The 25,386-nt window shown below is 41.8% G+C and overlaps 5 protein-coding genes across 5 annotated transcripts; 3 read left to right on the top strand and 2 right to left on the bottom strand.

Annotated features, from left to right (window-relative positions):
- Positions 1–3,033: 3,033 nt before the first annotated feature.
- rhoua (ras homolog family member Ua) lies at positions 3,034–8,083 on the bottom strand. Its single transcript, XM_085907004.1, has 4 exons — positions 7,570–8,083; positions 7,077–7,135; positions 6,220–6,408; positions 3,034–6,046 (listed from the first exon to the last, which is right to left on the bottom strand). Exons 1-4 carry the CDS (start codon positions 7,820–7,822, stop codon positions 5,762–5,764), a joined length of 786 nt encoding a protein of 261 aa, XP_085763130.1. The 5' UTR covers positions 7,823–8,083; the 3' UTR covers positions 3,034–5,761.
- Positions 8,084–8,591: 508 nt separating this feature from the next.
- pdcd2 (programmed cell death 2) lies at positions 8,592–11,122 on the top strand. Its single transcript, XM_085906762.1, has 7 exons — positions 8,592–8,919; positions 9,040–9,148; positions 9,218–9,274; positions 9,703–10,038; positions 10,559–10,659; positions 10,741–10,854; positions 10,938–11,122. The coding sequence occupies exons 1-7, from the start codon at positions 8,740–8,742 to the stop codon at positions 11,115–11,117; spliced, it is 1,077 nt and encodes a 358-aa protein (XP_085762888.1). The 5' UTR covers positions 8,592–8,739; the 3' UTR covers positions 11,118–11,122.
- A 789-nt stretch (positions 11,123–11,911) lies between these two features.
- tbp (TATA box binding protein) lies at positions 11,912–15,405 on the bottom strand. The gene is made up of 9 exons (XM_085906763.1): positions 15,266–15,405; positions 14,755–14,949; positions 14,465–14,618; positions 14,142–14,322; positions 13,906–13,993; positions 13,351–13,442; positions 13,102–13,269; positions 12,803–12,897; positions 11,912–12,694 (listed from the first exon to the last, which is right to left on the bottom strand). The coding sequence occupies exons 2-9, from the start codon at positions 14,803–14,805 to the stop codon at positions 12,615–12,617; spliced, it is 909 nt and encodes a 302-aa protein (XP_085762889.1). The 5' UTR covers positions 14,806–14,949; positions 15,266–15,405; the 3' UTR covers positions 11,912–12,614.
- psmc3 (proteasome 26S subunit, ATPase 3) lies at positions 15,361–17,292 on the top strand. The gene is made up of 2 exons (XM_085906761.1): positions 15,361–16,362; positions 16,839–17,292. The coding sequence occupies exons 1-2, from the start codon at positions 15,418–15,420 to the stop codon at positions 17,175–17,177; spliced, it is 1,284 nt and encodes a 427-aa protein (XP_085762887.1). The 5' UTR covers positions 15,361–15,417; the 3' UTR covers positions 17,178–17,292.
- Positions 17,293–18,005: 713 nt separating this feature from the next.
- On the top strand, positions 18,006–24,831 carry ddx21 (DEAD (Asp-Glu-Ala-Asp) box helicase 21). Its single transcript, XM_085906760.1, has 16 exons — positions 18,006–18,174; positions 19,368–19,598; positions 19,733–19,861; positions 20,037–20,112; positions 20,778–20,956; positions 21,055–21,172; positions 21,343–21,531; positions 21,611–21,756; positions 21,872–22,021; positions 22,308–22,469; positions 22,557–22,676; positions 22,805–22,878; positions 23,040–23,199; positions 23,293–23,427; positions 23,616–23,660; positions 23,999–24,831. The coding sequence occupies exons 1-16, from the start codon at positions 18,097–18,099 to the stop codon at positions 24,251–24,253; spliced, it is 2,247 nt and encodes a 748-aa protein (XP_085762886.1). The 5' UTR covers positions 18,006–18,096; the 3' UTR covers positions 24,254–24,831.
- Positions 24,832–25,386: the final 555 nt, after the last annotated feature.

Here is a 25,386-nt window from a genome sequence, read left to right as displayed (position 1 = left end):
ATGTTCTACCTGTTCTGGGCTTTCTCCAGATACTGCACCTTTCTCCTACATTCCAAAAACATGTCATAACACATTTTCTCACATGTGCTTAAGAGATTTTGTTACGATGTGATGAACTTTTTGGCCAAACTTTCAATGGAATGTGTCTGGTGTAAACAAAACACCGGTCCGTACCTACAGGGAAGTGTGGTGGGGCAGCATCATGCTCGGGCTTCTTCTGTTGGAACTCTGGCCTTAAACAAGGTGAAGCTGTCTGAGAATGAAAGAAAAGCCTCATCAAAATCTGAGCTTTATTTGTGGTTAATAAGTGGGACGTTGAATGGTAGCTGGGTGGTGACTCCAACACAGCCGCAACCCGATTACGCTCGAAGCGGGTGTGCACACTTATGCAACTGCTTTGACTTGGATGTTTTTTTTTTTTTTTTACTTCTTTTGAAAAGATATTTGATAAAAATATATTGAGTTGTACAGATTATAGGTCACATACATGGTGTCAAATTTGAAATGATTTATCTTGGTCATATTTTTTTCCTTATCACAAAAACCCATCAGGACTTTTTGAATCCACTGTACTAATAAGGTGATCTCATTAAATATTTGTAAACGTTTGGTTGATTTATGCCAAGCAATGACCATGACATCATAAACTTTATTAGACTTTATTAATGTTTTTGGAATTGAAGTACGCATGGACAGAAACGTTGTTTTGTTCAAGGAAAGGGTCAGTTAAGTGATGTCATTTCTGATCTCTGTTGCTTTTTTTTAGTCCCAGCTGATTCTATTCGATGAGGGCGTCTTTACTAAGAGTTGTCATCTTCTCCTCTATTCTTACACAGAGAAGCTCGTTCAATCAGATGGTCTTCAGACTCTTCTCTCAATGCTGGAAATGCTCCGAATGTGTTTTCCAAGCTGCCCTGTTGGTCAAAGCAACGCACATATGTGAATAATAGTTGCTTTCATTTTTTTTTCTTTTCTTTCTGCTCACAACTGGATCATATAAACCAACGCTTCGGCCCAAGTAAAATCGAGAGGGACTGAGACAGCATTGTAAAGATCACATAGGCCTATACATTTGTGGAACACAGGAAGCGAGCATGAAACAACAACAAATCTCAACTGAATTGAAAAAAGGAAACTAGAGACAGACTAAACAAGATGAGACACAGCTGAACAGTACAACGGAGGAGGAGAAAGAGAGAGAGCTGGATGGAGATAAATCTATGTCTAATCAAATAAATGACACAGTGCTCTCCTGCTACATTGAGGCTTAAAGTCCATGACCCGGCAAAATTGTGGATTTTTAGGCAATTGTTTCTTTTTTTTTTGGAGGGGAGGGGTCACAGCATACCCCTTTTTTATTTTACTTGTCAGTTTAAATGTAACTGGGGGGGGGGGACAAAAAAACAGCTTGAAACAAGCACTTTGTTTGAACATATGTATAAACTAGAAAGTGAGAACATGCAATAATTAATCATTTTCAAAGATGTTTTAAACAAAGTTTAATGAGTAGGTTTAAAGCTATTATTCTATTTATACATATATTTTGTATAGTTGTTTGCTAAATTCTATTTTTGTTTGTGTATAGGGTTCGTGGTCAGTAGAATGAAGTGGATTTTGACCCTGGCAGTCATGTCTACAGTGTGATGTGGCTCACTAATGTGCTTATGTAAACACAGTGGTCAGCTGTCGTAGGCATCCGCAGGGGAGGGGATGTGTCGGGAGATGAGACAGGAGAGGTTTGGGGGAGGAGGGATGCTTCAAGTCTACGCCTTAAACTGTTTCCTGACTGTGTAAATGTCACATGGCGTGCGATGTGAACTCTGAACACACATGCAAACAAGGATGAGATCACACACAGAACTCAACGGATGAGGTGATGGTCTGCAGAGAACGGAGAGTTTCATAACAACGTACGGGAATCGGAACAGTGATAAGAAAAAGAAGCTGAACAGGGAAAATGTTTGTGGCATCGTGGTATTGAGGGAGAAACCGTGACAAATAATTTTGTATCAAGGGGTTAAGGCAAACTTGTGGACATGTGCAAACTGCTTTCACTTTTGACACAAACACACATTTTAACTTTTCGTGCGTATGTTCACAAGTGACATCTTGCAATAATAAACACCAAAACAAAAATGTAAATTTCCGACATGCATCTGTTTCTTGTTTCTCTGTGGAAATGAAATCGTTTTGTATTGTTTGGATAGCACACATTTTCCACAGTTTGATGTCCAAAAACAATAACGTGCAATCGATAACTAAGTCATGTGATGGCACGTTGGGCATAAATTCCTTTTGTCACCGCTATAGTTGTTACTTCAAAACAAAAAGTACAAGGCAATAACACTTCTACGTCAAAATAACAGCTGTGAGGTGATCAACAAAAAAAACCCGTGTTTTGCACAGTCCAGTCAAACCTTAATCCTGCTATAAATGCACTATATAATTATAAAACACCACGTGAGTAATCCGTGACTGTTTAGTTAAATTTGTAAATAATATTCTAGTTTGAATCCACACACGCCAGAAGTGCAAGATTTATTTGTGTCTAACGGTGGTTTCCCCAGCCTGAATCCTGTGACTTTAGACATGCAATAGCGTCATTTTCCATCTTCAAAGCTGAACATCTTATCCAACCTTAACAACGTCACGGCAATGCCAAGGGGCCAGGTTGGTTCGCAGACAGAATTTATTTGCAGCTCGCTGCTGCACCGCACCCAAGAACAGAGCCACTAAGCAACTCTCACATGACATCTTTCGAAATAAAGCGCTTGCATAACTTGCGGAGGGTTTCTGGCAGGGGCCGAGTGTTTACAATGATCTGGATGGGAGATGCAGAATGTCTGCTCTCTCCTGATGTGCATGAGCTGGCTGTTGTTCTGCTTGGTTATCACAAAGCCCAAACCAAAACATTATCGGGGTCACATGCACATGAAATGGTGGGTTCAGGGTCATGTTGGAGTTAATTGGTTTTTTTTTTGCGTTTGCATCACACTCTCCATTTTCAACAAAATCTTCAAACCACGCAAGTAATATGGCAAATGTCCTTTACTTCTCAGTATAAAACTTTAGTACAACATCTTTGATTGGAGCAAACAATCGCAGCAACATGTTATATTTGTTACCAAATGCTTTTATGACAAACAAAGAAAACATCCGTTGTCTAAAAGGAGTACATGCGTACATCTATCAAGGCGGCCTGCTTCAGTATGAGAGCTAAAAAAAAAAAAAAAACCCAACAGGGACAACATTGTGTTCAAGTCTGAGTCATAACTCCATATTGTAAATCTGAGAGCAATCACACACATAATTTTACACCTCAAGCGGATCACACCGTCCTTCATAGGACATTTTGTCACTATGAGGGTATTTGACAGTAATCACCGAAAGTGTCAAACGTCATACTTTGTGAGCACATAGGTCAAAAAAGTTTCCACAAGAGGGTTGTGAGGAACATGAACACGATCTGTTTGCTTGGTTGATTAAATGCCAAAAAAACAATCAAGTATAAACAATCTAAAATCACCATTGAATCCATCTGAATCATTTCTTTTTTTAAATCATCATCTGAGTAAAAGTAGAAAAAGCTGATAAGGGAAACTGTCAAACAAGCAGAAGGGTCTGCGTGACCTTTGGCCTACTTCCATGTGCCGTCACTCTGCGAGTCTGCACATAAAGCGCAAGACAGGCCTCTTTGTGCGTCCTTTCCCCATCCACAAACAATGTATTGCTATCAGGATGGACACAGAGGAGCCATTCATCGACAGCAGGAACATCTCAGTGACCAAACAATTCCGATGATATAATCACAGCTTGATACCAAAATCGAAACTTGGTTTTGTCAATATTGATTTACAGCTTGTGACCAAGTTTGCTGTCTTGCGCTAAAGGAAACGGTCGTTTTTTTGGGGGGGACTTTTTTCTTCATAGAGCTTTCCGACAGGCACTCCGACACTAAAATAATTCCTTTTACTCTATCTTAATATATTATCTTCATTTGTGCAGATGGACACATTAAGAATATTCCGAGGTCATCGCGCTTGCCTTCTTCTTACATGTGCTTTCAATAATACGCAGTTATAAATCTTTCCAGACGACAAACTTGCACACACCCTTATTCCTTCTGATGCTGACACACTAAACACAAAGACCTGTTTTTACAAATGGACCTTAGAGAAAAGATACAATTCTGGGCTTTTGACCTTCCTTTTGTATCAACAATGCACAGAAGAAGGTGTGGATGATGCACGCTTTGGTTCACTGTGTTTTGGATTTCAACAAGGAGTTCAATGGGTTGCAGAAGAAGTTACGGAGCAGTTATCACCTCTTTTGTAGACGTGGAAGATGGCACACTCTACAAACAAGAGTAAATTAATCACAAATGATGGGGATTTATTTGGTGGACAGTTTTAATTCTACAAGCATACCGAGCCATTTTGCACAATTCTGTTTCCAACTTTGTGGGGACACTCATTCATTCATTCATTCATTCATTCATCTTCCGAACCACTTATCCTGACAAGGATTGCGGGTATGCTGGAGCCTATCCCAGCCGTGTTTGGGCGGTAGGCGGGGTACACCCTGAACTGGTCGCTAGCCAATCGCAGGGCACACAGAGACAAATAACCATTCACGCTCGCAATCACACCTACGGACAATTTGGAGAGGTCAATTAGCCTACCACACATGTTTTTGGAATATGGGAGGAAGTAGCTGAGGTATACCCGCACAGGCACGGGGAGAACATGCAAACCCCATACGGGAATCAATCACTGCTGGGATGAAGATCTTGTGAGCTGTCAGGCCCGCTCTCAGGTCCAACATTGCCGATCTCACAGCCTGATGAATGAACAGGAAAATCCCAGAGACACACGCCAACAGCTTGTAAAAGTCTGTCAGAAGAGTGTGAGCGGGGCCTAACTCCAAATTTTCTTGCATGTTCACTTCCTATCTATGGAATGTTCGCATACTTTTGTTCATACGGTGTGCCACAATCCAAGAGATAAAGAAAGCCTCAACGCTCTGCACCTGGCAACCGAACCGAAGCGATGATCTCTTGATTATCAAAATGCCTAAATAAGGAAATGGATGAGAGTCATGGTCAAGCGCATGCCAACAAGCAAAGGATTTATGGTTATCTTCACTAGAAGTCAGCGTGAAGATCCCCGATAAAGACGCAACTGAACAACTTACTTCCTGTTACAATTTAAGACTTTTACCATCTTACCAATGACCTGGTCCACTATCATCTGGTTGTCTTTAAAGACATTGGACAGGGGTTGGAATTGTGCGTCTTACTTTGGTCTGGCTCTATGTGCTGTTTACATGCTGCGACTTGCAGAGTTTCTATTTGGTGCGATCGCTGTCAGGCACGTCCAGTTCCACTAATCAAATAACTGGACCGAGCTCCAACACCATGTAAACACACTGTGCAACTCAGGTGCTGAAAGACGGTGGTCTGAACGAGACCTAATCTCTTCACATTCCAACAGAGGATGAAAATCCTCAACAATCTTTCTCTTCGTATTGAAAGGACCTCATCCACTGATCCAATAGGGTAAAATAGACATCCCAGCAAATGTTCATGCTGCAGTCAGACCATCCAGGACAAAAATGTCCTCTTTGTTTTTTTAGTGCATGTTGAAAGACACTGGGGTTCAGGCGTAAATGTCCCACGTGAGAAGACAAATGCAACTTTGGTTTCCATCAACACTCCGGAGAAGGCTTGACTTCAGGTTTGTCTCGAAGTTTCTGGAGTGCTTCACGCCACACAGCAGTACCTTTTCCACCACGACTTGGACAAACTTTTCATCTTGTCAGGCGTCTGCAATTGCTTTGTTCGCCGTTTTTGTTTTCCTCTGGAGTGCTTCTGGGAGCTTTGGTTCTGCAGGCTGGCCAGAATGGCCGTATCAAACACTTCTTTCAAGTTCTTCTGGGTCAGTGACGAACACTCCACGTAGGCTACGGCACCGATCTCGGCCGCACATTCCCGAGCGTCCGCTGGATCCACCGGCCTCTCTCGGTACTTGGCCAGGTCTATCAAAATCTATAGAGAGAAATACTGTTATAACTTTCCGTGTCAATCAGTGACCTCACTATGACTTGATAACATCAATCTACCTAAGGCAACCCAGAGACCTTTGATGCTATTAATGTGTTATCAAACTTCCCTAGTTGCCAGTTGGTGGAACTAGACTTAATTGATCAGAATGGCCCAACCTTGACATCTTCTCGGAGGTCACACTGAGTCCCGACAAGAACGAGCGGTGCGAAGGGGGCGTGCCTCCTTATCTCGGCGATCCACTTCTCCGGGACATTCTGGAAGGAAACGGGGCTGACCACGCTGAAGCACAGCAAGAAGACGTCAGCGCTGGTGTAACAGAGCGGGCGTAGCCTGTCAAATTCATCCTGCAGAAGAGGAGACACCCACACATCACTCAGAGGCGAGGAGCTACAGCAGTGGTCATTGTGGTCACACGCCAGTGCAATAGTACTTTTACGGGTGTTTTGACAAGGAGAGGGAAACGCAGGAACAGATGGAGGAAGAGGAGGAAGGTGACAATGATGATGAGCTTCCTCCTTTGGTATTTGATAAAAAACTGTGGCCTATTTCTACTCACAGATCACATTCAGTATATTGACACAAAGCATTGTTAAAATGATGTTTTCTCTTTTTGTCCATTCAATGGTCACAGTGGATCCCATTGATTAGCACAGCTCCTCTTTGAGCTAATCACGATGACTACTCGGCATGCTACGGTGCTATTTGATACTTGATGTCGGGCAAACAGCTGCAAACACCAAGCCAGACAATAAATTCCAAGCAAAAGCACACATCATCAGCTGGTGTAATGAGAAAGACCAAGCCTCGAATCTTCTCGATTGAAACGTGATATGTTCATACAAAATTAGAAGCCGACAGGAAGATAGATTGTAATCTATGAGTTTTAAAAAGACTTTGGAACAAAAGAAAGACGGATTGCGGTTTTCCTCTCACTGTCAGGGCATTGTCTTGATTACAAATAAAGCTACAGGAAGCGTGTTTAAGTGTGTGTGTGTGTGTGTGTTTCCATTACCTGCCCAGCTGTGTCACAGAGTTGGAGCTTAACTGGCTGCCCATCCACTGAGACCACCGCTACAAACATAAACACACAGCATGAAACATCAAAACATGCTTATATTCACACGGCCCCTTCCAAATATTTCCAGCAGAGGGAAAAATTGTCCAATGACACGCAAGGCTGGTGAGACACTGACATTTAAGATTTACAAATGTATGAGTCAAACTGTTATTTGACATTAAATTAGCTGACTGGCATTACAAGCTGCTATTTTTCTGACCAGATACTTTAAACTGACACAATCTCAATTATTTTCCTGTATTAATTAGGTCACACTTTGATTGTTAGTCCTATTTTGACGATTTTATTTCATTGTATATCCCAAAAAAAGTAGTACAAACAGTACAGAAGTATATTCCCGTGAAAAACTGAAATATTACTGTCAATATTTTCATATGACACGGCTAATATAAATATAATGTGGAGCAGGTTAAGATCGTCATCTTACCCGAGAAGTTGTCAAAGGCAGTGGGGACATACTCGGTGGGGTACCCGTTGGTAGTGTAGCTGACCACCAGGCTGGTTTTACCGACAGCTCCGTCCCCCACCAGAACACACTTCACCCTCCTCTCCGCTCCTCCGGCTCGCCGCGTTCTTCCCGAGCCACCGTCCCGACCCCGGAGCCTCCTCGGGGGGACGGGCGGAGCAGGAGACACGGGCGCTGTCTTCGGGGGCATCTGGCACGGCGAGGAGGGGGACATGGAGCCACCCTACGAAGAGGTGCCGGCGGAGCGACGGCCGCTTTTCGCTTCGCCCATTTTTCCGCTATCTTCTGGGCGAGAACGCTTTAACTATTCTTGTTTAACTTTCCATGACTAAGCGAGCGCGTCTTGAACTATTCCTGGTCGCGAAATGACAACGTGTCTACATGATTTTGGCTTCTTCAAAACTTAGCGTCCATTTGAAAGGGGAGAGATTCAATGAAAGTGTTGGTCCGACCCAAAGCCCCAAACTCCCCTTCAAATGACATCACTGCAATGAGTGCGTGTGTGCGGGTGCGTGTGCGCGCGTGAGCGTGTGAATGTGTGTGGGTGAGAGAGAGAGAGAGAGAGAGAGAGAGAGAGAGAGAGAGAGAGAGAGAGAGAGAGAGAGAGAGAGAGAGAGAGAGAGAGAGAGAGAGAGAGAGAGAGAGAGAGAGAGAGAGAGAGAGAGAGGAGCGAGAGCGATTTATTAAACACTTTTCCACTCAGCTGATTTGTATAGAAATCTTCTCATTTTGTATAAAAAAAAACAACCAGAATGATTGAATAAACAAATAAATAAATAAATAAATAAATAAATAAATAAATAAATAAATAATTAAAATTTCTTTTCCCCTACCCCTCGTCGCCCTCTAACATTTAAGAAGCCGACAATATTAGCCTGTCAAAATTTATAGCTATCTCACGATATGGTTAAAATTATATGAACCTTTTTTTGTGGTCACACCTAATATAAAGATTGACATTTATTTTAAGCGCGGTCACTGATCACACCAAGGGAGTGCATTGATAGCGGAAAGTAAAAGTTGATGCGTGTTTCTACACGAACGCATTTCTGTGGTGGACCACAAATGTATTGACAAGTGCCATGGTTCAGGTTTAGCGCACTCCAGTTTTTATTGTAGTATAAAGACGTAATGTCTTCCTCAGATGTCGTTTTGGGTTTCCTGGACGATGCGGAGCCTTGGAGGCTTCGCTCCCCGCAGTTTCCCAGCAAAGCCGGCGGCAAGCCGGCGTGGCTTTGCCAGCGAGGCCCGCCGGCGCTGGCCCGACTAGAGTGCGAGACATGCAGCCTACCGATGACCTTTCTGCTGCAGGTTAGTAAACAAGAGGCAGATCTGGACCACGTGGAGATTTTGTTTTCCTCATTCAAATTTCACATATAATGGTAATGTAAACCAAAATTGCGGATCAACCTTCGTCAATATTTTCCTTAGGTGTACGCTCCAATCGCCGGTCAGGACAGAAGTTTCCACAGAACCCTCTTTGTATTCTGTTGTAAAACTCCAGAGTGCTACACTCAGAATGTCAGCCGTTGTGTGAAAGGTACGTAGATGCTACAGGGTTGGGACCTTGTTGATCGCCTCCCAAAGTAACGACTATGCTTGCTTGTAGTTTTCAGAAGTCAGCTGCCCCGGAGGAATGAATTCTATTCCTACGACCCACCACCAGGTTTGTGGATTGAAATGGGGAAAAGTTAGTGACTTTGGAAAACTGGCCAACTCATAATGTCGCTTATTAATGATCTTTTCATTCTATCATGAAGCATTTTTTGGTGAGCAATAATATTAAACAACCTTTCAAGTTTTTTCAAATGACAATTGTGTTTAAAATTAATAAATAAATTACTTGATCAAATTAAAGGGACTTTTGGATAGCAGTCAGACGTGACAGTGAAAACTGATTAGTTGTGTAGCTCGTCGGACACGTGGAGCAATTACTGGAGTCTACTGGAGTATTAAAAACCTTTAATATTGCTCAGAGAATCTGTCTGACTCCTTCCACATTGGAATTCCTGAGGTTAACGTGCATCATTAGATGCTACTGTTTTGATGAGCAGAAGTTCAAGTGGGCTCAGTCGTTATGTCTTTAATTTTCAGAGGATGAACCCTCCAGTGATTTGGACCCAGACCACAGCGTGCTGCCTGCATCTGGAGTGAAATTGTGTTGGGTGTGCGGTTGCCCCGGCAACAAAGCCTGCTCTCGCTGCCACGCCATCACATACTGTGGGAAGCATCACCAGACGCTTCACTGGAAGCACACGCACAAGAAGGAGTGCGGCAGCTCCGAAGAACCGACAGCCTTCCCGTTTCTCTTCCCGGAGTTTGAACTTTTAACCGAGCCAGAAGAGGAAGAGGACAATGACAAGCGTGCCGAAGGAGATGACGAGATGGGAGTAACTCAGACCAGTGCAGACTATTCCTCCTTGACAGAAAGTAAACACTTTCATATTTCCATAATTTCATATTGTACAAATGCGCCACAGATGCTGTCGCTATTCAGATTTGTTTCCCAACACAAGGAAAATGTTTTACTGTTATATAAATCTCATGGCATGCCACCAAACAAAAATATCTTAAAAAGTGGAATAATGATCTCGTTTTTACTTATCAGTATGAAGTCTGTTTAGTTGAACATATTCTTTTGCATGACTGGCAACTGACGTACACAGGTTAACTATCTTCTGACACCCAGTGGAAGAACATTTAATTGTTCGACCTGGCACTAAAACCTTTGTGTTTCGAAAGATGTGTGTTCATGTCTTGGGTTTTTTTCTCTTTACAATTCTTACCACAAAACAAGTTGACTGAATTCTGGACACATCTGTTTCCTAAACACGACAACCGTTTTGCTCCTTGACACGTGATTGTGTTTAGTAGTGAAAAAAAATCAAAATGCTTCATATTCTGAGGATTATTAATTAGGATTATTACTTGTTTTTCCATTTTATTTCAGTGCTAGCAGAGACTGACCTGGAGGACATGGCAATGCATGAGACTGAGGACAACAAAGTATTCCAGCGCTTTAAAACAAAAATTGCACCTGAGCCACAACAGGTTTGAAACTTTCTCTAGTGAAATGTTAGACAAAGGCCTCAATGCTTGAGCACCTTTTTTTTCACCCTCTGGTTTGTACAGGTGTTGCGCTACAGCCGGGGTGGCTCTCCTTTGTGGGTTACTTCACAGCATATTCCTTCAGATACAGATATCCCAACATGCACCTGTGGCACCAAGAGGACTTTTGAATTTCAGGTTGTTGTTTTTTTTAGTATGTTCAAATTGTTCATTAGCCCTCTTCCAATTCTCACCTTTGGGTTTTGTGTGCACTTATCAAGGTGATGCCCCAGCTTCTGAACAGTCTACGCGTGGACTCCACAGGTGCCAGTATTGACTGGGGGACTCTGGCTATATACACCTGCTCTGCCAGCTGTAACCAAGGTGACCAATACTGCCTTGAGTTCATTTGGAAGCAGGACTTTAGCACAGATCAGCAAAGTCAAATTAAACAATCATAACATCTCTATTGCCTTGACTAATATTCATTTTATAATACTGGCACTTTTTTTTTTCCCCACAGCTCATACTGACCTAAATTTTGAGATTACGAAATGCATGCAACAGAGTAGTTTGTTAGTTTGTCTAGTGTCCTGATATGGCACAAGAATGCAGACTCAGTTACAGCTGTACTTACTGGTTTTAATTTGTAGTTAAAATTATTAACTGTTAATTTCAACGACTACGTTAGCAGATTATAACAGTTCAACTCGTGATAAATTGTAGTTAGTACATCGCTGCTGTTGGAACAAAACGATCAGAAACTAAACTCTTGTGTAAATGTGAATTCAGCATCACGAGTGCCTTGGTACTGCTACGAACGCGAGTCCAGTCTGTCCACATTCACAAATGGTTTACATTGCTTCCATCCCCAGCTCGTTTGTACAGCTTACTGAGTTACTGATTCGTGAACCAAGCATAAGACTGTGTGCTTTATCTCCCCATATTGCTCTACCTGGATTTTTCAGCAATCCCTAACAACAAATATATGCACATATATCATAGTTAAGATACTGAACTTGACTGGAGTTTGTTTGGTTCATAGGAAGAACCTGCTTAGTGGTTAAAAAAAAAAAACCAAACAATGATGGATGGAGAAAATGATCAGACTTGTTCTTTTAAAATGTAAAAAGACCACTTTCTGAAGAGTCACTATGTACAGATTTATTGTACATGGGGAAATGTCAATTCTGCATTTTTTACATCAGATAAAGCATTGAACTTATCTTAGAAACATGTTAAGAGCAAATAGGTATTTATAAAAAAAAAAAAAAAAAAAAAAAAAAGCAACTGCTAACATTTCAATACTGGGTGCTCATGTCAAGTGCAGGCACACTATCTGCCTCGTTCAATTGACCAACAGAAATTTGCGATTTGATTTTACAGTCAGCCGACAGGCCAAATGAAAAGATGCTTCTGCTATACATCACCTCCTTAACCACCGAATGATCAATCAAAAATTAAGCAATTCAACCGATTTAAATTGTAATTTATCAAGGTTACGTTTGAACACTCTTTTGATAGAGAAACCTTGAAGAACGGTTTGATAGAACTTTTCCCAAAATCCAACACACAAATCCAGTATCTGCCAGCAATTATACATCGTAAATTGAAACATTAGCATAAAAGGGATCAAAGAAACGACTTCAACTGTATATAACTGAGCAGAATTTGATTTAAAAAAATTACAATGTATAAAACTATTTAAAACCACTTGAACACAAAAAAAAAGTGAACATTTTCTTTCAGACTTATGTACAAGGGTTTGAAAACCCTTTGGAACTGGAGGAAATAAATGTGGAAATGAGCGTGTGAACATAGTGTAAATTAACAAAAAAAAAGTCTCACATTTTGACAACTGTCTGAACTGCAGTTCACTGGTAAGAGGGTCATGTCAAAACATAAAAAAAAAAAGATTGAAGAGAAAAAAAAAAAAATAGTTGGGGGGTGGTAAGGGTCTACGTTGTCTTGCGGAAACCTTTCAGGATAGGGTAGATGTTCTCAAACGCTTCATGGATTTCACCTCTCACCTTTGCACCTTGACACAAATGCAGAAGAAATGGTAAAACAAATCCACCATGTTTTAAACTGTCGATTTCTACATCTCCAGATTAGCGAGATCAAAGACGTTTGCTTAAGTTCTTACCTGTTAAAACAACCTTCCCAGAAACAAAGATGAGCAAGACAATTCTGGGCTTGATCATTCTATAAATCAAGCCTGGAAACAGTTCAGGTTCGTAGCTGCAAGAAAATCAAACAGTTCCGTTTGAAAATGGTTGAAAGTTTCAAAAAGGCTCAAAGCAAATTTATTATGGAAATAATGAACACTTCAATTATTAGGTTTGAATCTAATGCTACAGTATAAGTTGTCTTTTTTGTTGTTGTTGTCATTGTCAGGAATCTTTACTGGCTCATCTTATCATATTATGTTTCACTTAAATGTACCTGCTGAATTGTTGATGCGTGAGTACCAAGCCTTCCAGACGAATAGGGAACTTCACATCGCAGCTGCCCACCATATTCTGAATCTTGAAGTCCAAAAACTTGGCAGGAAAGCCGAGCTTTTGCACCACACGAGCGTACTTTCTGGCCGCTAGTCGCGACTGCTCCTCACTAGGAACACAAGAGCAGAGATTCAGCGGAAGGAATAGGAAAAAGTGTTTTGGTGCACTTCAGCAGATAATCGCTTCCAACCTCTTTGCTCCCGTGCAGACCATCTTCCCGGAGCTAAAAATAAGAGCTGTGGTGCGAGGCTCTCGTATTCTCATGATGACTGCAGCAAAACGCTAAAACAGAGGTAGCAGTTCAAAACTTTATTGACAAAAGTGCTATTATACAAGTAACACTTTCCCGGTGATTCCTGACCACTAGCACGGCACTTGTGTGCTTTGAGGGAGCAGGCGTGTTGCAGAAAATGATCCAATTTAAGGAATGTCATTAATTGTTCAGCAAATCCATTATTTACAAAAAAGAAAATATTTTGTTCATGCGTCTATGCCAGTGGTGTAGAGCGACAGGCAGAACAATTAAAGACTGTTTCACAAGACAGCAGGAGAGCCACCTGTTGCAATCCACACAACAGAATAGCTTTGTGTTGAACTAAACTGACCCAGATTTCGAGATCATTCATTATTTCGGCAAATACACGTTTGTGGTCAGAGATGAGATTTATTTTAAACTGTAGAATCTGTGCCCCAATAAAGTTTGAGGAACACTCCTCTACAGCAGTGAAGTCAAAATGAGATTTACCTTGGGGTTGTACTCTGCATTCCTGGCTCTCAGCGCAATGGTCTTCAAGTCCAGTTTACAACCGAGATTGACTGTCGACACAATGTTCCTGATGGTAACAAAAGACAAAACGTTGGATGTGAGATTTGACAACGGACAAAATAGTTGATCATAGATTATATTTAGTTCTATTTCCAGCATGGACACATGAAATGATGACACTGCCCTCAATTCATTCATTTCATTCTGAAACGTACTGTAGCTGTGGCACAATTCCAGAGCTCTCTGAGGCTGGTGTGGCTGGTGTGATGGGAGTCATGGGGGTCAGTGGCGTGTTGTTGTACAGTGGGGTGTTCCCCGGAAGCGCGGTGGTAGTTGAGCCTGTGACTGCCTGGGAATGGAAGAGCTGAGGAGCCTGCCCCGACGTTCCTGGAAGGCCTGTTAAAGAGTTTCTCCTCTCAGCATTATGAACCTCTTTACAGGTAGGGAAAGCCTTTGTACTACCCGTGTTCATTGTCTGCTACACCAAATAAATGCACATCTCTAAGGGGATGCAAGAAATATTCATGTGTCTATGTACCTGCATTGGCCTGCTGTGCTTGCTGCGCCTGTTGCTGCCGCTGCTGTTCCTCCAGTATCGACAAACTGTTTGTGTTCTGAACAGGTTGAGGTGTCAGGCCCGAACCATATGGCATCATGGGACTGAAGATGGGCATTCCTGGTGTCATGGCGCCCTGCAAAAGAAAAAAAAAAAGAGGATGAAATGGCACAATTCATCATTAGACAAGGCAAGTTTATTTGTAAACATTACAAGCATCAGGACACAGTTAAAACATGAGCTACATCTGTCATTTCACTAGAAATTGTTACCTGAGGGGAGGCCAATCCCTGAAAGGCTGGTATGCTGTTGTTCTGATCCATCCTCGTAACCCCTCACCCCAAGGAGCAGAGACGCACACACAAGCTCGGTCGCTTGTTTAGGGTTAGTTGCGTGTCCAAATGATTTGATGAACAGAAGAAACACTTCGTACTTTCTTCCTAGCTCTTCTCTCTGACAGTTGGACTCTGCGTGAAAACGTTTGCATGGGAAAAAATTACAACCAGTGGCCAGAAGTAAGGACATCAAACACTTAATTACTTACTTAGTTATTGTACTTATGCAGTATTTTTAATGTTCTTGAGTAGTTTTTTTTTTTGACTACTTTTTAATTTGATTTTCGACATTTGAAAAAGGATATCTATGCTTTCGACTCGGGTGGCGGTCGCTACCCGCCAAGCTACAGTTAGCAGCAACAACTACTGCTACTTTTCACACTAAACGTGCTGCAGTCCCAACCTACCAAAAACGAGCATGAGCCTTCAAATAAAAAGGCCAACTTACGCGGTGTCGACACACACAACCGTATTGTCTTTAGCGTGCAGTCGGTGTCATGTTCAACGTAGCTCCCACAGCTTGATCCAGTGTGAGTCTGCGACTTGCGGAAGAGGAAGTTTTATCTTCCGCTGTCAGAGGTCACGGCAGACAGAATCAAGATGGCGTCGCTGAGTGACAAATCAGTTTGGGACGAAGTGGAAGATGGAATCGGCGAAGAGGTATTAAAAATGTCTACGGAGGAGATAGTTCAACGAACTCGACTCCTCGACAGCGAGATCAAAATAATGAAGAGCGAGGTTCTGAGGGTGACCCACGAACTGCAAGCTATGAAAGATAAAATTAAGGAAAACACGGAGAAGATAAAGGTGAACAAAACGCTGCCGTATCTCGTGTCGAACGTGATCGAGTTGCTGGATGTGGACCCAAACGACCAAGAGGAAGACGGGGCAAATGTGGACCTGGACTCCCAGAGGAAAGGAAAATGCGCCGTCATCAAGACGTCCACCCGGCAGACTTACTTCCTACCGGTGATCGGGCTAGTGGACGCCGAAAAGCTGAAGCCCGGAGACCTGGTGGGTGTCAACAAAGACTCCTACTTGATCCTGGAAACCTTACCCACCGAGTATGACTCCCGAGTCAAGGCTATGGAAGTTGACGAACGCCCCACGGAGCAGTACAGCGACATCGGAGGTCTGGACAAGCAGATCCAGGAGCTGGTGGAGGCAATCGTCCTGCCCATGAACCACAAGGAAAAATTTGAAAACCTGGGCATCCAGCCACCTAAAGGAGTCTTGATGTATGGACCACCAGGCACAGGGAAGACCCTCCTAGCCAGGGCCTGTGCAGCTCAGACAAAAGCAACCTTCCTGAAGTTGGCTGGCCCACAGCTGGTGCAGATGTTCATCGGAGATGGAGCCAAGTTGGTGAGAGATGCCTTCGCCCTGGCCAAAGAGAAGGCCCCATCCATCATCTTCATCGATGAGCTGGATGCCATTGGTACAAAGAGATTTGACAGCGAGAAGGCGGGAGATAGGGAGGTGCAGAGGACCATGCTGGAGCTTCTCAACCAGCTGGATGGATTTCAACCCAACATGCAAGTCAAGGTAATGCTTCTCAGAATAGTGAAGTCACTTTAGGTTTAGGCAAGCCTATAAAGCCTTTACATTTAGGTTCACAAACTTTTCTGAAACTGAGAGCTACTTCTTGGGTTTTGATCAAGAAAAAAAAGGCTGCCACTTTAATACATCACTTTGAAAAAAATCCATTTGTTCAAATTACCTTCATGTACTGATATTAGAGTTAATTATATTCATCTATATGTGAAGACACGATCATGTTAGTGATTTTGGACATGCTGAACAATGATTTTACAGAGACTCTGTTTACATTTTCAAATGATCACTATACAGCATTCTTGGAAAATTACAATGTCCAATTACTGTTGAGCTATTGTTAGAGAGTAGTAATATGTACTACATCTATAATAAATGATATTTCAGTTTGAATAGCCTAATAGCTTATAGCTGTAAAAGGGTATTATTCTAATAGAGCAAAAATAACATCTTGTCCACACATGCAGGTGATCGCCGCCACCAACAGAGTGGACATCTTGGACCCAGCGCTGCTGCGTTCAGGTCGTCTGGACAGGAAGATCGAATTCCCCATGCCGAACGAGGAGGCCAGAGCCCGAATCATGCAGATTCACTCCCGCAAGATGAACGTCAGTCCTGACGTCAACTACGAAGAGCTTGCGCGCTGCACCGACGACTTCAACGGCGCCCAGTGCAAAGCCGTGTGCGTGGAGGCTGGTATGATTGCATTGCGACGTGGAGCCACAGAGCTGAACCACGAGGATTACATGGAGGGAATCCTGGAGGTGCAAGCCAAAAAGAAGGCTAACTTGCAGTACTACGCTTAAGGACGCTGTGGGTTCATGTTTGTGAGTGAGTCTTCAGTTTGTGAAAAAGTTGTGGCATTCACTACACTTGTTACAGCGGATTTACATTGAGTTAATAAAAAGACATCAAAACAAAGCATTTCGTCTCTTTTATCCTCAACTCTTCTAGTTTTGAAGCAAGTACTGAAAGTAATTCATAATTCATATAGTGTGATAAGTAAAGATAGCAGTATGATAAAATCTTTAAATTAATCAGTTCTATCGTAGGATATTTAGATACTACCATCCTTCCATTTTCTATACTGCATATCCTCAGGGTCATGTTTGTCCTACACAGCCTGGTCATTAACCAATCGCATTTAGACAAACTTTGGCACTCACGTAAATCTCAATTAACCTACATGCATGTTTTATCCTCGAACGTCACCGTGGTTAGAACATGACAACTCCAAAGCTGGATTCAAAACCTCAAAGTCAGAAATGTGAGGACAGATCTGCTAACCAGTCAGCCACTGCATTGCACAACACAATCACCTTGATTGATTCACAAAAAATTGAACTTAGTTTTGATGTTTTTAACCCAATGGACTAGTATAGTTGCTTATGTCTTTTTTTTTAATCTCCTACTGTTATATAAATATCAATAAAAATGTAAAAATATTGGTAAAATTGTGTTTTTCTTTGTGTAGATTCACATTTTATTTAATACAGGATACATTTCTCTGCGCTTCTACAGTATATGTATTTCTTTTTCTGTACATTCCCATCTGTGGTACAGTAAATCTACAGTGTGCGCTGTCTTCCCATCGTAGACGATCTCTCGCGTCGATATCCTCGGTTCCGGTCTCCTCGTGCGCGCGCATCTTTCGCGTTCTTTTCCATCCGCGTGGCCGCGAGATCGCCTGTGTGTCCACAAAGCAGGGTTCCATTCGGGAGAATAATGCCGTCTAAAAGCGTCGTTGAAGTCAAAACCATGGAAGAAGAGAGTGACACCGCCGCGGATCTTGTTGCGTTAAAGGTATGTGGAATGACGGACTGACTTTTAAATCCAAATAGCTGGTGAAGTGCGTCGTATTCACGACTGCTCCCATGCTTGACATGTGCGTGATGCTGCGGGATAATGTGGGTTAGCGGCTTGTCAAAATGTGACACACTTGTCAAAAATCGCATTACATAAGTGAAACATTTTGGTAAATGGAATGGTCATCTAGTAGAACTACGATAGAAAGTCAGAAACCGCCAGATTAGCGTGATAGCCTAGCAAGGCTATCAAGCCTAGCAAGCACGTTGGGAGGCCACGTGAGCCGGGTGGGTTTTTAAGCCTTGTGGACACCGGAAGTAGAGTGCTGAAAGTGCGAACGAGTGGAACTGCGTTTTGTTGCAACTTTGTGACGTCGGCGTTAATATTTCGTTAAATTTAAGAAGCAGGACGTCAAGTAGTAGATTATTTGGCCATTCTTAGTTGTTTCAGTTTCAACACGTAGACTAAACGTAATCGAAGGTGCACAAAAAATGATTTGCATCGACTCAAATGTAATCAAAACGTGATTCACCCCCTCCCTGTACAAAAATAGGACTGATTCCCATTATAAATATTGCAGGCCTCGCAAACTTTTTTTTTTTTTTTAAAACTGTAAACAATAACCATGATGTTTTGAGATTGTCTGTTATGTCCTTTGTTTCCTTTGATGCTAAATTTTGAAAGCATCCTTGTTGTAAAGAATTATGTGGTTTGCATTACAAGGAGTCTTGAAAACAAACCCAGTCTTTCTTTGTAGACCTCAGATTTTTTAATTTAAATAAAAATATATTGATTGTTTTAATCCACCCTATAAAGCCTAGTATTGTAAATTTGTCTACATTGCACAATTTTTCTTTATTTCCTTCTCATATTTTTACTTTTAGTAATTAGTGAGCTACCTTTTATTACTGTTATTTGTTTTTAAATATCTTGGTTATTTTGTTATGTAAACGCTTTAAAAATGTGTACAGTACTTTAATGTGTAGCACATTGATTTACCCTGTGTTTAGAATACACTACAAGTCAAGCTGTCGTTGCCTCGCTTTGGCGTTAAAACATATTTCCTTAGCTTGTGCAGGGGTACTCATGGTACTTCATCGAACTAGTGTTTATACATATGCATGCTTTTTCATGTAAATTTGTGTGGTAAGGATTTTTAAACAATTCAATGTTCTTTCCAAAATTTGAAGATCAAATCCAAGGAAGCCAAGAAACTGAAGAAGAAGAAGAAGCTTGAGGAACAAGAGGAGCCGGACAGTGAATGTCCTGTACCAAAAAAGAAAAAGAGAAAAGACAAGCTAGCAGAATACGAAGTCAATGGTCACATAGATGAAGCAACCGACCTGACCGACATTAATGATATTACTGAGCCACCAAAGAAGAAGAAGAAAAAAAAGAGCAAGGAACCAGTCGAGGAGGAGGTTAGTACGAGTGTTGTCTTTTTGAAATATTTTTTATCAAGTAGTGACAATGATAAACAAAAATAACAATACAGTCATGTGTCTTACTGGTAACTTTTTAAAATTGTTATAATTTTGCATTTGTTTGTGTTTAGATGAAATCGAAGAAAACAAAAGCAGTTGTTGAAGCTAAAATCAATGGACAGTACATGCCAGACACACCTGCTCCAACCCCAAGCCAGACACCATCTCAATCTGATGGTTCAGAGAGTGAAAAGGAAATTGTAAGGCTGATCATTATTTATAAAACAATATGTTTATATTAACGTGTTATACTGTAACAGTTGTCACACAGCTTTTGGCTTCACCTAAATATGTAATTGGAGGTCATTTATTTTGCATATAGTCTTTTTACATTTTGAAAGCTCTTTTTTTAATTTATGGTTTCCCATTGTTTAGGACGAAACACCTGAGCAGAAAGCCGGAGCCTTCTCCAACTTCAGAATCTCTAGTGGCACTGTTCAAAAACTCAACGGTACCAATCACGTTTCTATTCACACACACACACACACACACACACACACACACACACACACACACACACACACACACACACACACACCACACCAAACTGCTGTCAAGAGCTCATTTGACATGTTGCATGTCTTGAACCAGGCTTCAAATTCATAGTTCAGCAAGCAAATCTAAAACGATCACGTCCCTTTTTAAGCTGCAGCAATTGTTACCACTAGATGGCGGCACTCAACGTGCTATTGTGGTTCATAGCTTAAACATTTATTTTCATTGGGCTGCAGTTTGATTCAGTGCTTTTTCTTACCTGTACTTCTTAAACAGTATCTCTATAGACCCATACAGACACATTTTGTCTTTTTTAATGAAACAAATGGAAATGTACATATTTTGCCAGCATTTTTCTTTCAATGATCAATTATTAGAATTAAATAAAATAATTTAACTAATTTCTTGGTTCATAATCTGATGCACATTTGAATAGTCATTTAGGGTTGGTAACCTTTTTTGCTATATGCATCACCATTTTTGTTTGTCTGCTATGAATTAAGTGTTCCTCCCAAAAAGTGAAGCACGCCAACTGGTTGGACTAGCAAGACGCTCGGTCAAAAGTGTTTTTTGTGGCATCTGTGGAAATATTAACTCTTGTCTTTTTGCTCGCTCTTTCAGCTCGAGGAGTCTCCTACCTGTTTGACATTCAGGTCCAGACATTTGATCACGTATATGATGGACATGATGTACTTGCCCAAGCGCGCACAGGAACAGGGAAGACTTTCTCCTTTGCTATCCCACTGGTGGAGAAACTCCAGTCGGATAGCTTGACACAGCCAAGAGGACGTCCCCCCAAGGTATGCACGATTCATTAAAGCTGTAATTTTGTTGTCACTGTGTCCTCATCACCGACGGATGAGAACCTGTTCTAAGTCCACCCCGTGTCTCTCTGCAGGTGTTGGTCTTGGCTCCCACTAGAGAGTTGGCCATCCAGGTCGCTAGGGACTTTAAAGACATTGCCAAGAAATTGAGCGTCTATTGTTTTTATGGAGGCGTCCCATACCCGCCCCAATGTAAGTCTTCTGTAAACAATCAGGTGTATTTATTAAACGTCTGAACACTTTTCTCAAACGTGTGCAAAATTGCTACATCATGTGTCCCAACCTCGCCTCCAAAGCCTCTGCTATTAAAAAAAACGTCGCCCTAATAACGGTTATGATTTTTTTAAAATTTTTTCAAACAGATGATGCCATCCGTAACGGGATTGATGTTTTGGTGGGAACCCCTGGCCGTGTTAAAGATCTCGTTGAGAAAGAGAGACTTGATCTCACAAAACTGAAGCATGTGGTTCTTGATGAGGTGGACCAAATGCTGGACATGGGATTTGCTGAGCCAGTGGAGGAAATTATATCCTCCTCCTATAATAAGAAAAGTATTATTTTATTCTTTGAATTGTTTGCAATTTTCTCGATTGGACAACAGTGACAACTTCCGTGTGCTTTCCATACCAGATGACGACCCCAATCCCCAGACGCTCTTGTTTTCGGCCACCTGCCCCCCATGGGTCTACAATGTGGCCAAGAAATACATGAGGCCTGATTGCAAGTGTGTTGATCTGATTGGAAAGAAAACACAGAGAACCGCAACAACTGTGGAGGTAAGTGTCGGTTTATTTGATTATTATTTATTTTATTTTCAATTGATTATTAGCTTTCCCCATGCTTGAACGAGGACATGTACTTATATGGCCACACATTTGCGCCCCTTTGCAGCATCTGGCCATCGAATGCCACTGGTTACAGCGTGCGGCGGTGATAGGAGACGTGATCCAAATGTATGGCGGCAGCAACGGCAGGACCATCGTTTTCTGTGAGACCAAGATGCAGGTCAATGAGCTTTTCACGAGTACATCCATCAAACAGGTAAGTCACATGCGCTAAATGCGCAGCCACTAGTTTGCATCTCAGAATTATTACTTATGCTGGTGGTGGACAGAGTGTTGCGGTCTCTAAATGTTTTTTTTTTTTTCTTTTAATGCTGAGAGAAACATAACACACAGACATTCACACACAGCCAAATCTATGATTTTATTTTTTTTATCTGATGGAGTCGTTGCTGATAGATTTTTTTTTTTTCATTAATCGTTTGCAGTGTTTAGTTTCAGAAGTGTTAGATATTTGTTGTCGTGTGTGTACAACATCTTTTCAGAGCACCCAGTGCCTCCATGGTGACATTCCCCAACATCAGCGGGAAATTACACTGCGAGGTTTCAGGAAGGGAACTTTTGAGGTTTTGGTGGCTACCAACGTGGCAGCCCGCGGGTTAGACATCCCTGAAGTTGACCTCGTCATACAGTGTTCTCCGCCCAAGGTGTGACATGCTGCTCAACTGAATTTTCATTTCTTTAAAGTTCAGTTTGATGAAACTGCTTTTCATGATGTCATCTACACTTGTTAGGATGTGGACTCGTATATCCATCGCTCAGGAAGAACGGGCAGAGCTGGAAGAATGGGAATATGCATTTGTTTATACCTGAGGAATGAGGAGTATCAGCTACGCAATGTGGAACAATCGGCTGTACGTGCCCTTTCTTAAACCAAAAGTATCAAGATAACCTTTAGAGATGTTATGAAAGCATCATTGCTTTCATCAAGATGAGATATTAATTTTTAATCTAAAGTTGAATGTTGTTGGTTTTGATGCAGGGCATTAAGTTTAAACGAGTCGGTGCTCCCACTACCAATGACCTCATCAAGTCATCGAGCAAGGATGTTTCAACGTGAGTTCAGTGCACAATACAAGTGAGCCTCCCCACTTAGGGTGGCAAATGTTTAGCGTGTGCATACTTCAATTACCGTGTTCCGAGGAAGTGTGTTGGACTGCAACACTGCGTCATGTGGAATTGGCTAATACAAATCGACTTTTGTTTTTCCCGTCCAGGTTCCTGGACTCGGTCTCCGCGGCAGCCATTGAAGATTTCAGAGTTTCTGCTGAGAGGCTGATAAAGGAGAAAGGAGCAGTGGAAGCGCTGGCTGCGGCCTTGGCACACATGTCCGGGAGGACAAGTACGGAAAATAGGTCACTGCTCGCCTCCAAACCTGTAAGTTACAATGGGCAGACTGCTTATAAGTGCTCGTGTGCTTGATATTTTTTGTGTGGCTCTCAATATAAGGTGTTGCTGTTTGTTCCCCAGGATCATACCACCATGCAGTTGTTATGCTCTCAGAAAATGTATAATATTGGTCTTGCCCGGCAAACGCTCAAGGAAAAACTGGGAGAGGATGTTGAAAACCACATCAATACAATGGTCTTCATTGTAGGCCGAATGGTATGTTCGAAGTGCTTTGCAAGCATTAATTAAAGGCGACACACACACACACACACACACACACACACACACACACACACACACACACACACACACACACACACACACACACACACCCTCTGAAAGCCACTGACATGTCATCACTTTTATCAAATGTGTTTTTATCAAATGTGTTGTGTTTCCTGTAGGGCGTATGTTTCGATATTCCAGATGACAAAGTCAAGGAGTTTCAGGTACGAATAGATATATCCCTCTATGTTTAACATCTGCATTATAAACAAAGAAGGATGAAAATGTTACATTTATGTAGGATTCATTTACACTCTCCTTGTTTGATATTGCTCCCTGGGTGGGCAAGGCACGCACACGAAGAGAGCAATGTCAATTGGCGTTATAGAAACTTTACAGTATTTATTTACAGTGCTTACTGTCATTATGTTTTCATAAAGTACAATATCCTAGTGTGCAATTTTTCTTCATTTAATTTTCTTAATTTTCTGTATTTTGTTAAGTGGTTTAGTCATTGCATTGCTATTAACAATTTTCATCCTGCGTCTTGCGCATTCAATAGGAGGGCTGGAATGATGATAGCTGTTGGCGGCTGACCGTGGCCACAACGCTCCCCCAACTGGAGAGCCAAAGTTCTGGTGGAAGATTCCAAGGCGGACGTGGCCGGAGTTTTGGGGGAGGTGGAGGAGGCAATAGGAGAGGAAGATTCCAAGGGGGACGTAGCCGGAGTTCTGGGGGAAGTGGCGGTCGCGGTGGGTCCGGTAGAAGTCGCGGTGGCGGCGGTGACTCTAAACGTTACTTCAACCAATCGTTTTGAGGACTCAACAGCCAAGCTTTTCGACTCACCGGTTTGGTGTCTAGCCTGTTAATGCTTCAGTGATGTCAAGAATTCACAATCTATATTTAAAGCTTATATTCAACGTAACAAACAAGGACGTTCTTGTGAAAATAAAGGGCAAAGCTAGTTTTTCTGGTGGCTGTTTCCCAGAATCATTTATCGGACCAATGGCAGCCATTTGTAAGGACCGGCTTGACTCTGACTCAACTGACACGCTGAGTGTTTACTTTGTAAATCAGTACATTACTGGGATACAAAGTGAACGTTAAAGAAAGCAGGAGTGAGTAAGTCTGAGTTGCGAAACATTTTGTTAATCATTCAGGTAATAGTGGCAGCACGAGGGTCTTTTGAGGTTGATTGTTTTTGCCCCTACTCTTGGAGAATGATTTAGGTTGTCAAACTACATCGTGGTGGAGTCTCTTGCTGCCTTACCTCAATGAAACATTCTCCCCAAAATATCGGATGATTGTTTTGCAATTGCCTTATTTTACTGCCTGCTTTGCTTAACTGCTTCTCATTTTTGAGTGAAACTGGTTCATTAAAAAAAGGTCAATCAATGTTGTGTATCTTCATTTTATTAATCATAACCATATAACTGTACATTATAAACTTGCGCAAAATTATTGCTACGTCGCAGCTAAAGAAAAACACAATTGCCACTTAACTGATATGGCTGAAATTTACATATTTTGACAGGCTACAAAGCTGAATGATGTGTGAAGATGCTCAAGCATTATGGCAAGTCACTGAAGTTGTATTGTTTTAACACAAAAATGAAGGACATTAAGAAAACACTAGATGAGGAAGCGTTCTTATGCTGGGTATGATGTATCTGCAGGATACAAAGACATTTCAAGGCATCTGACACATTCTGTGTAGCCAAGTGACCAAAATCTCGGTCTCAGCTGTACTGTCAACTCCTTTGGCAGGCAAGTGACCCGAAGCACAGACTAAAGCACGCCGCAATTGCCAAGAATAAAAAAACAGGCTGGTTTAAAGTGGCCTAAATCGTGATCTAAATTTCATAACATCTTTGGAATTAGTGGATCAAACAGAATAGAGATGGTTCAGTGAAAATATAAGAGTTAATGACTGACAGCAATCCTAGAGGG

This window comes from Syngnathus leptorhynchus, chromosome 3, assembly GCF_054491065.1.
Source record: "Syngnathus leptorhynchus isolate UIUO chromosome 3, UIUO_Slep, whole genome shotgun sequence".
Classification (NCBI taxonomy): Eukaryota; Metazoa; Chordata; class Actinopteri; order Syngnathiformes; family Syngnathidae; genus Syngnathus; species Syngnathus leptorhynchus.
This window is presented reverse-complemented; position numbering and strand designations above follow the sequence as displayed.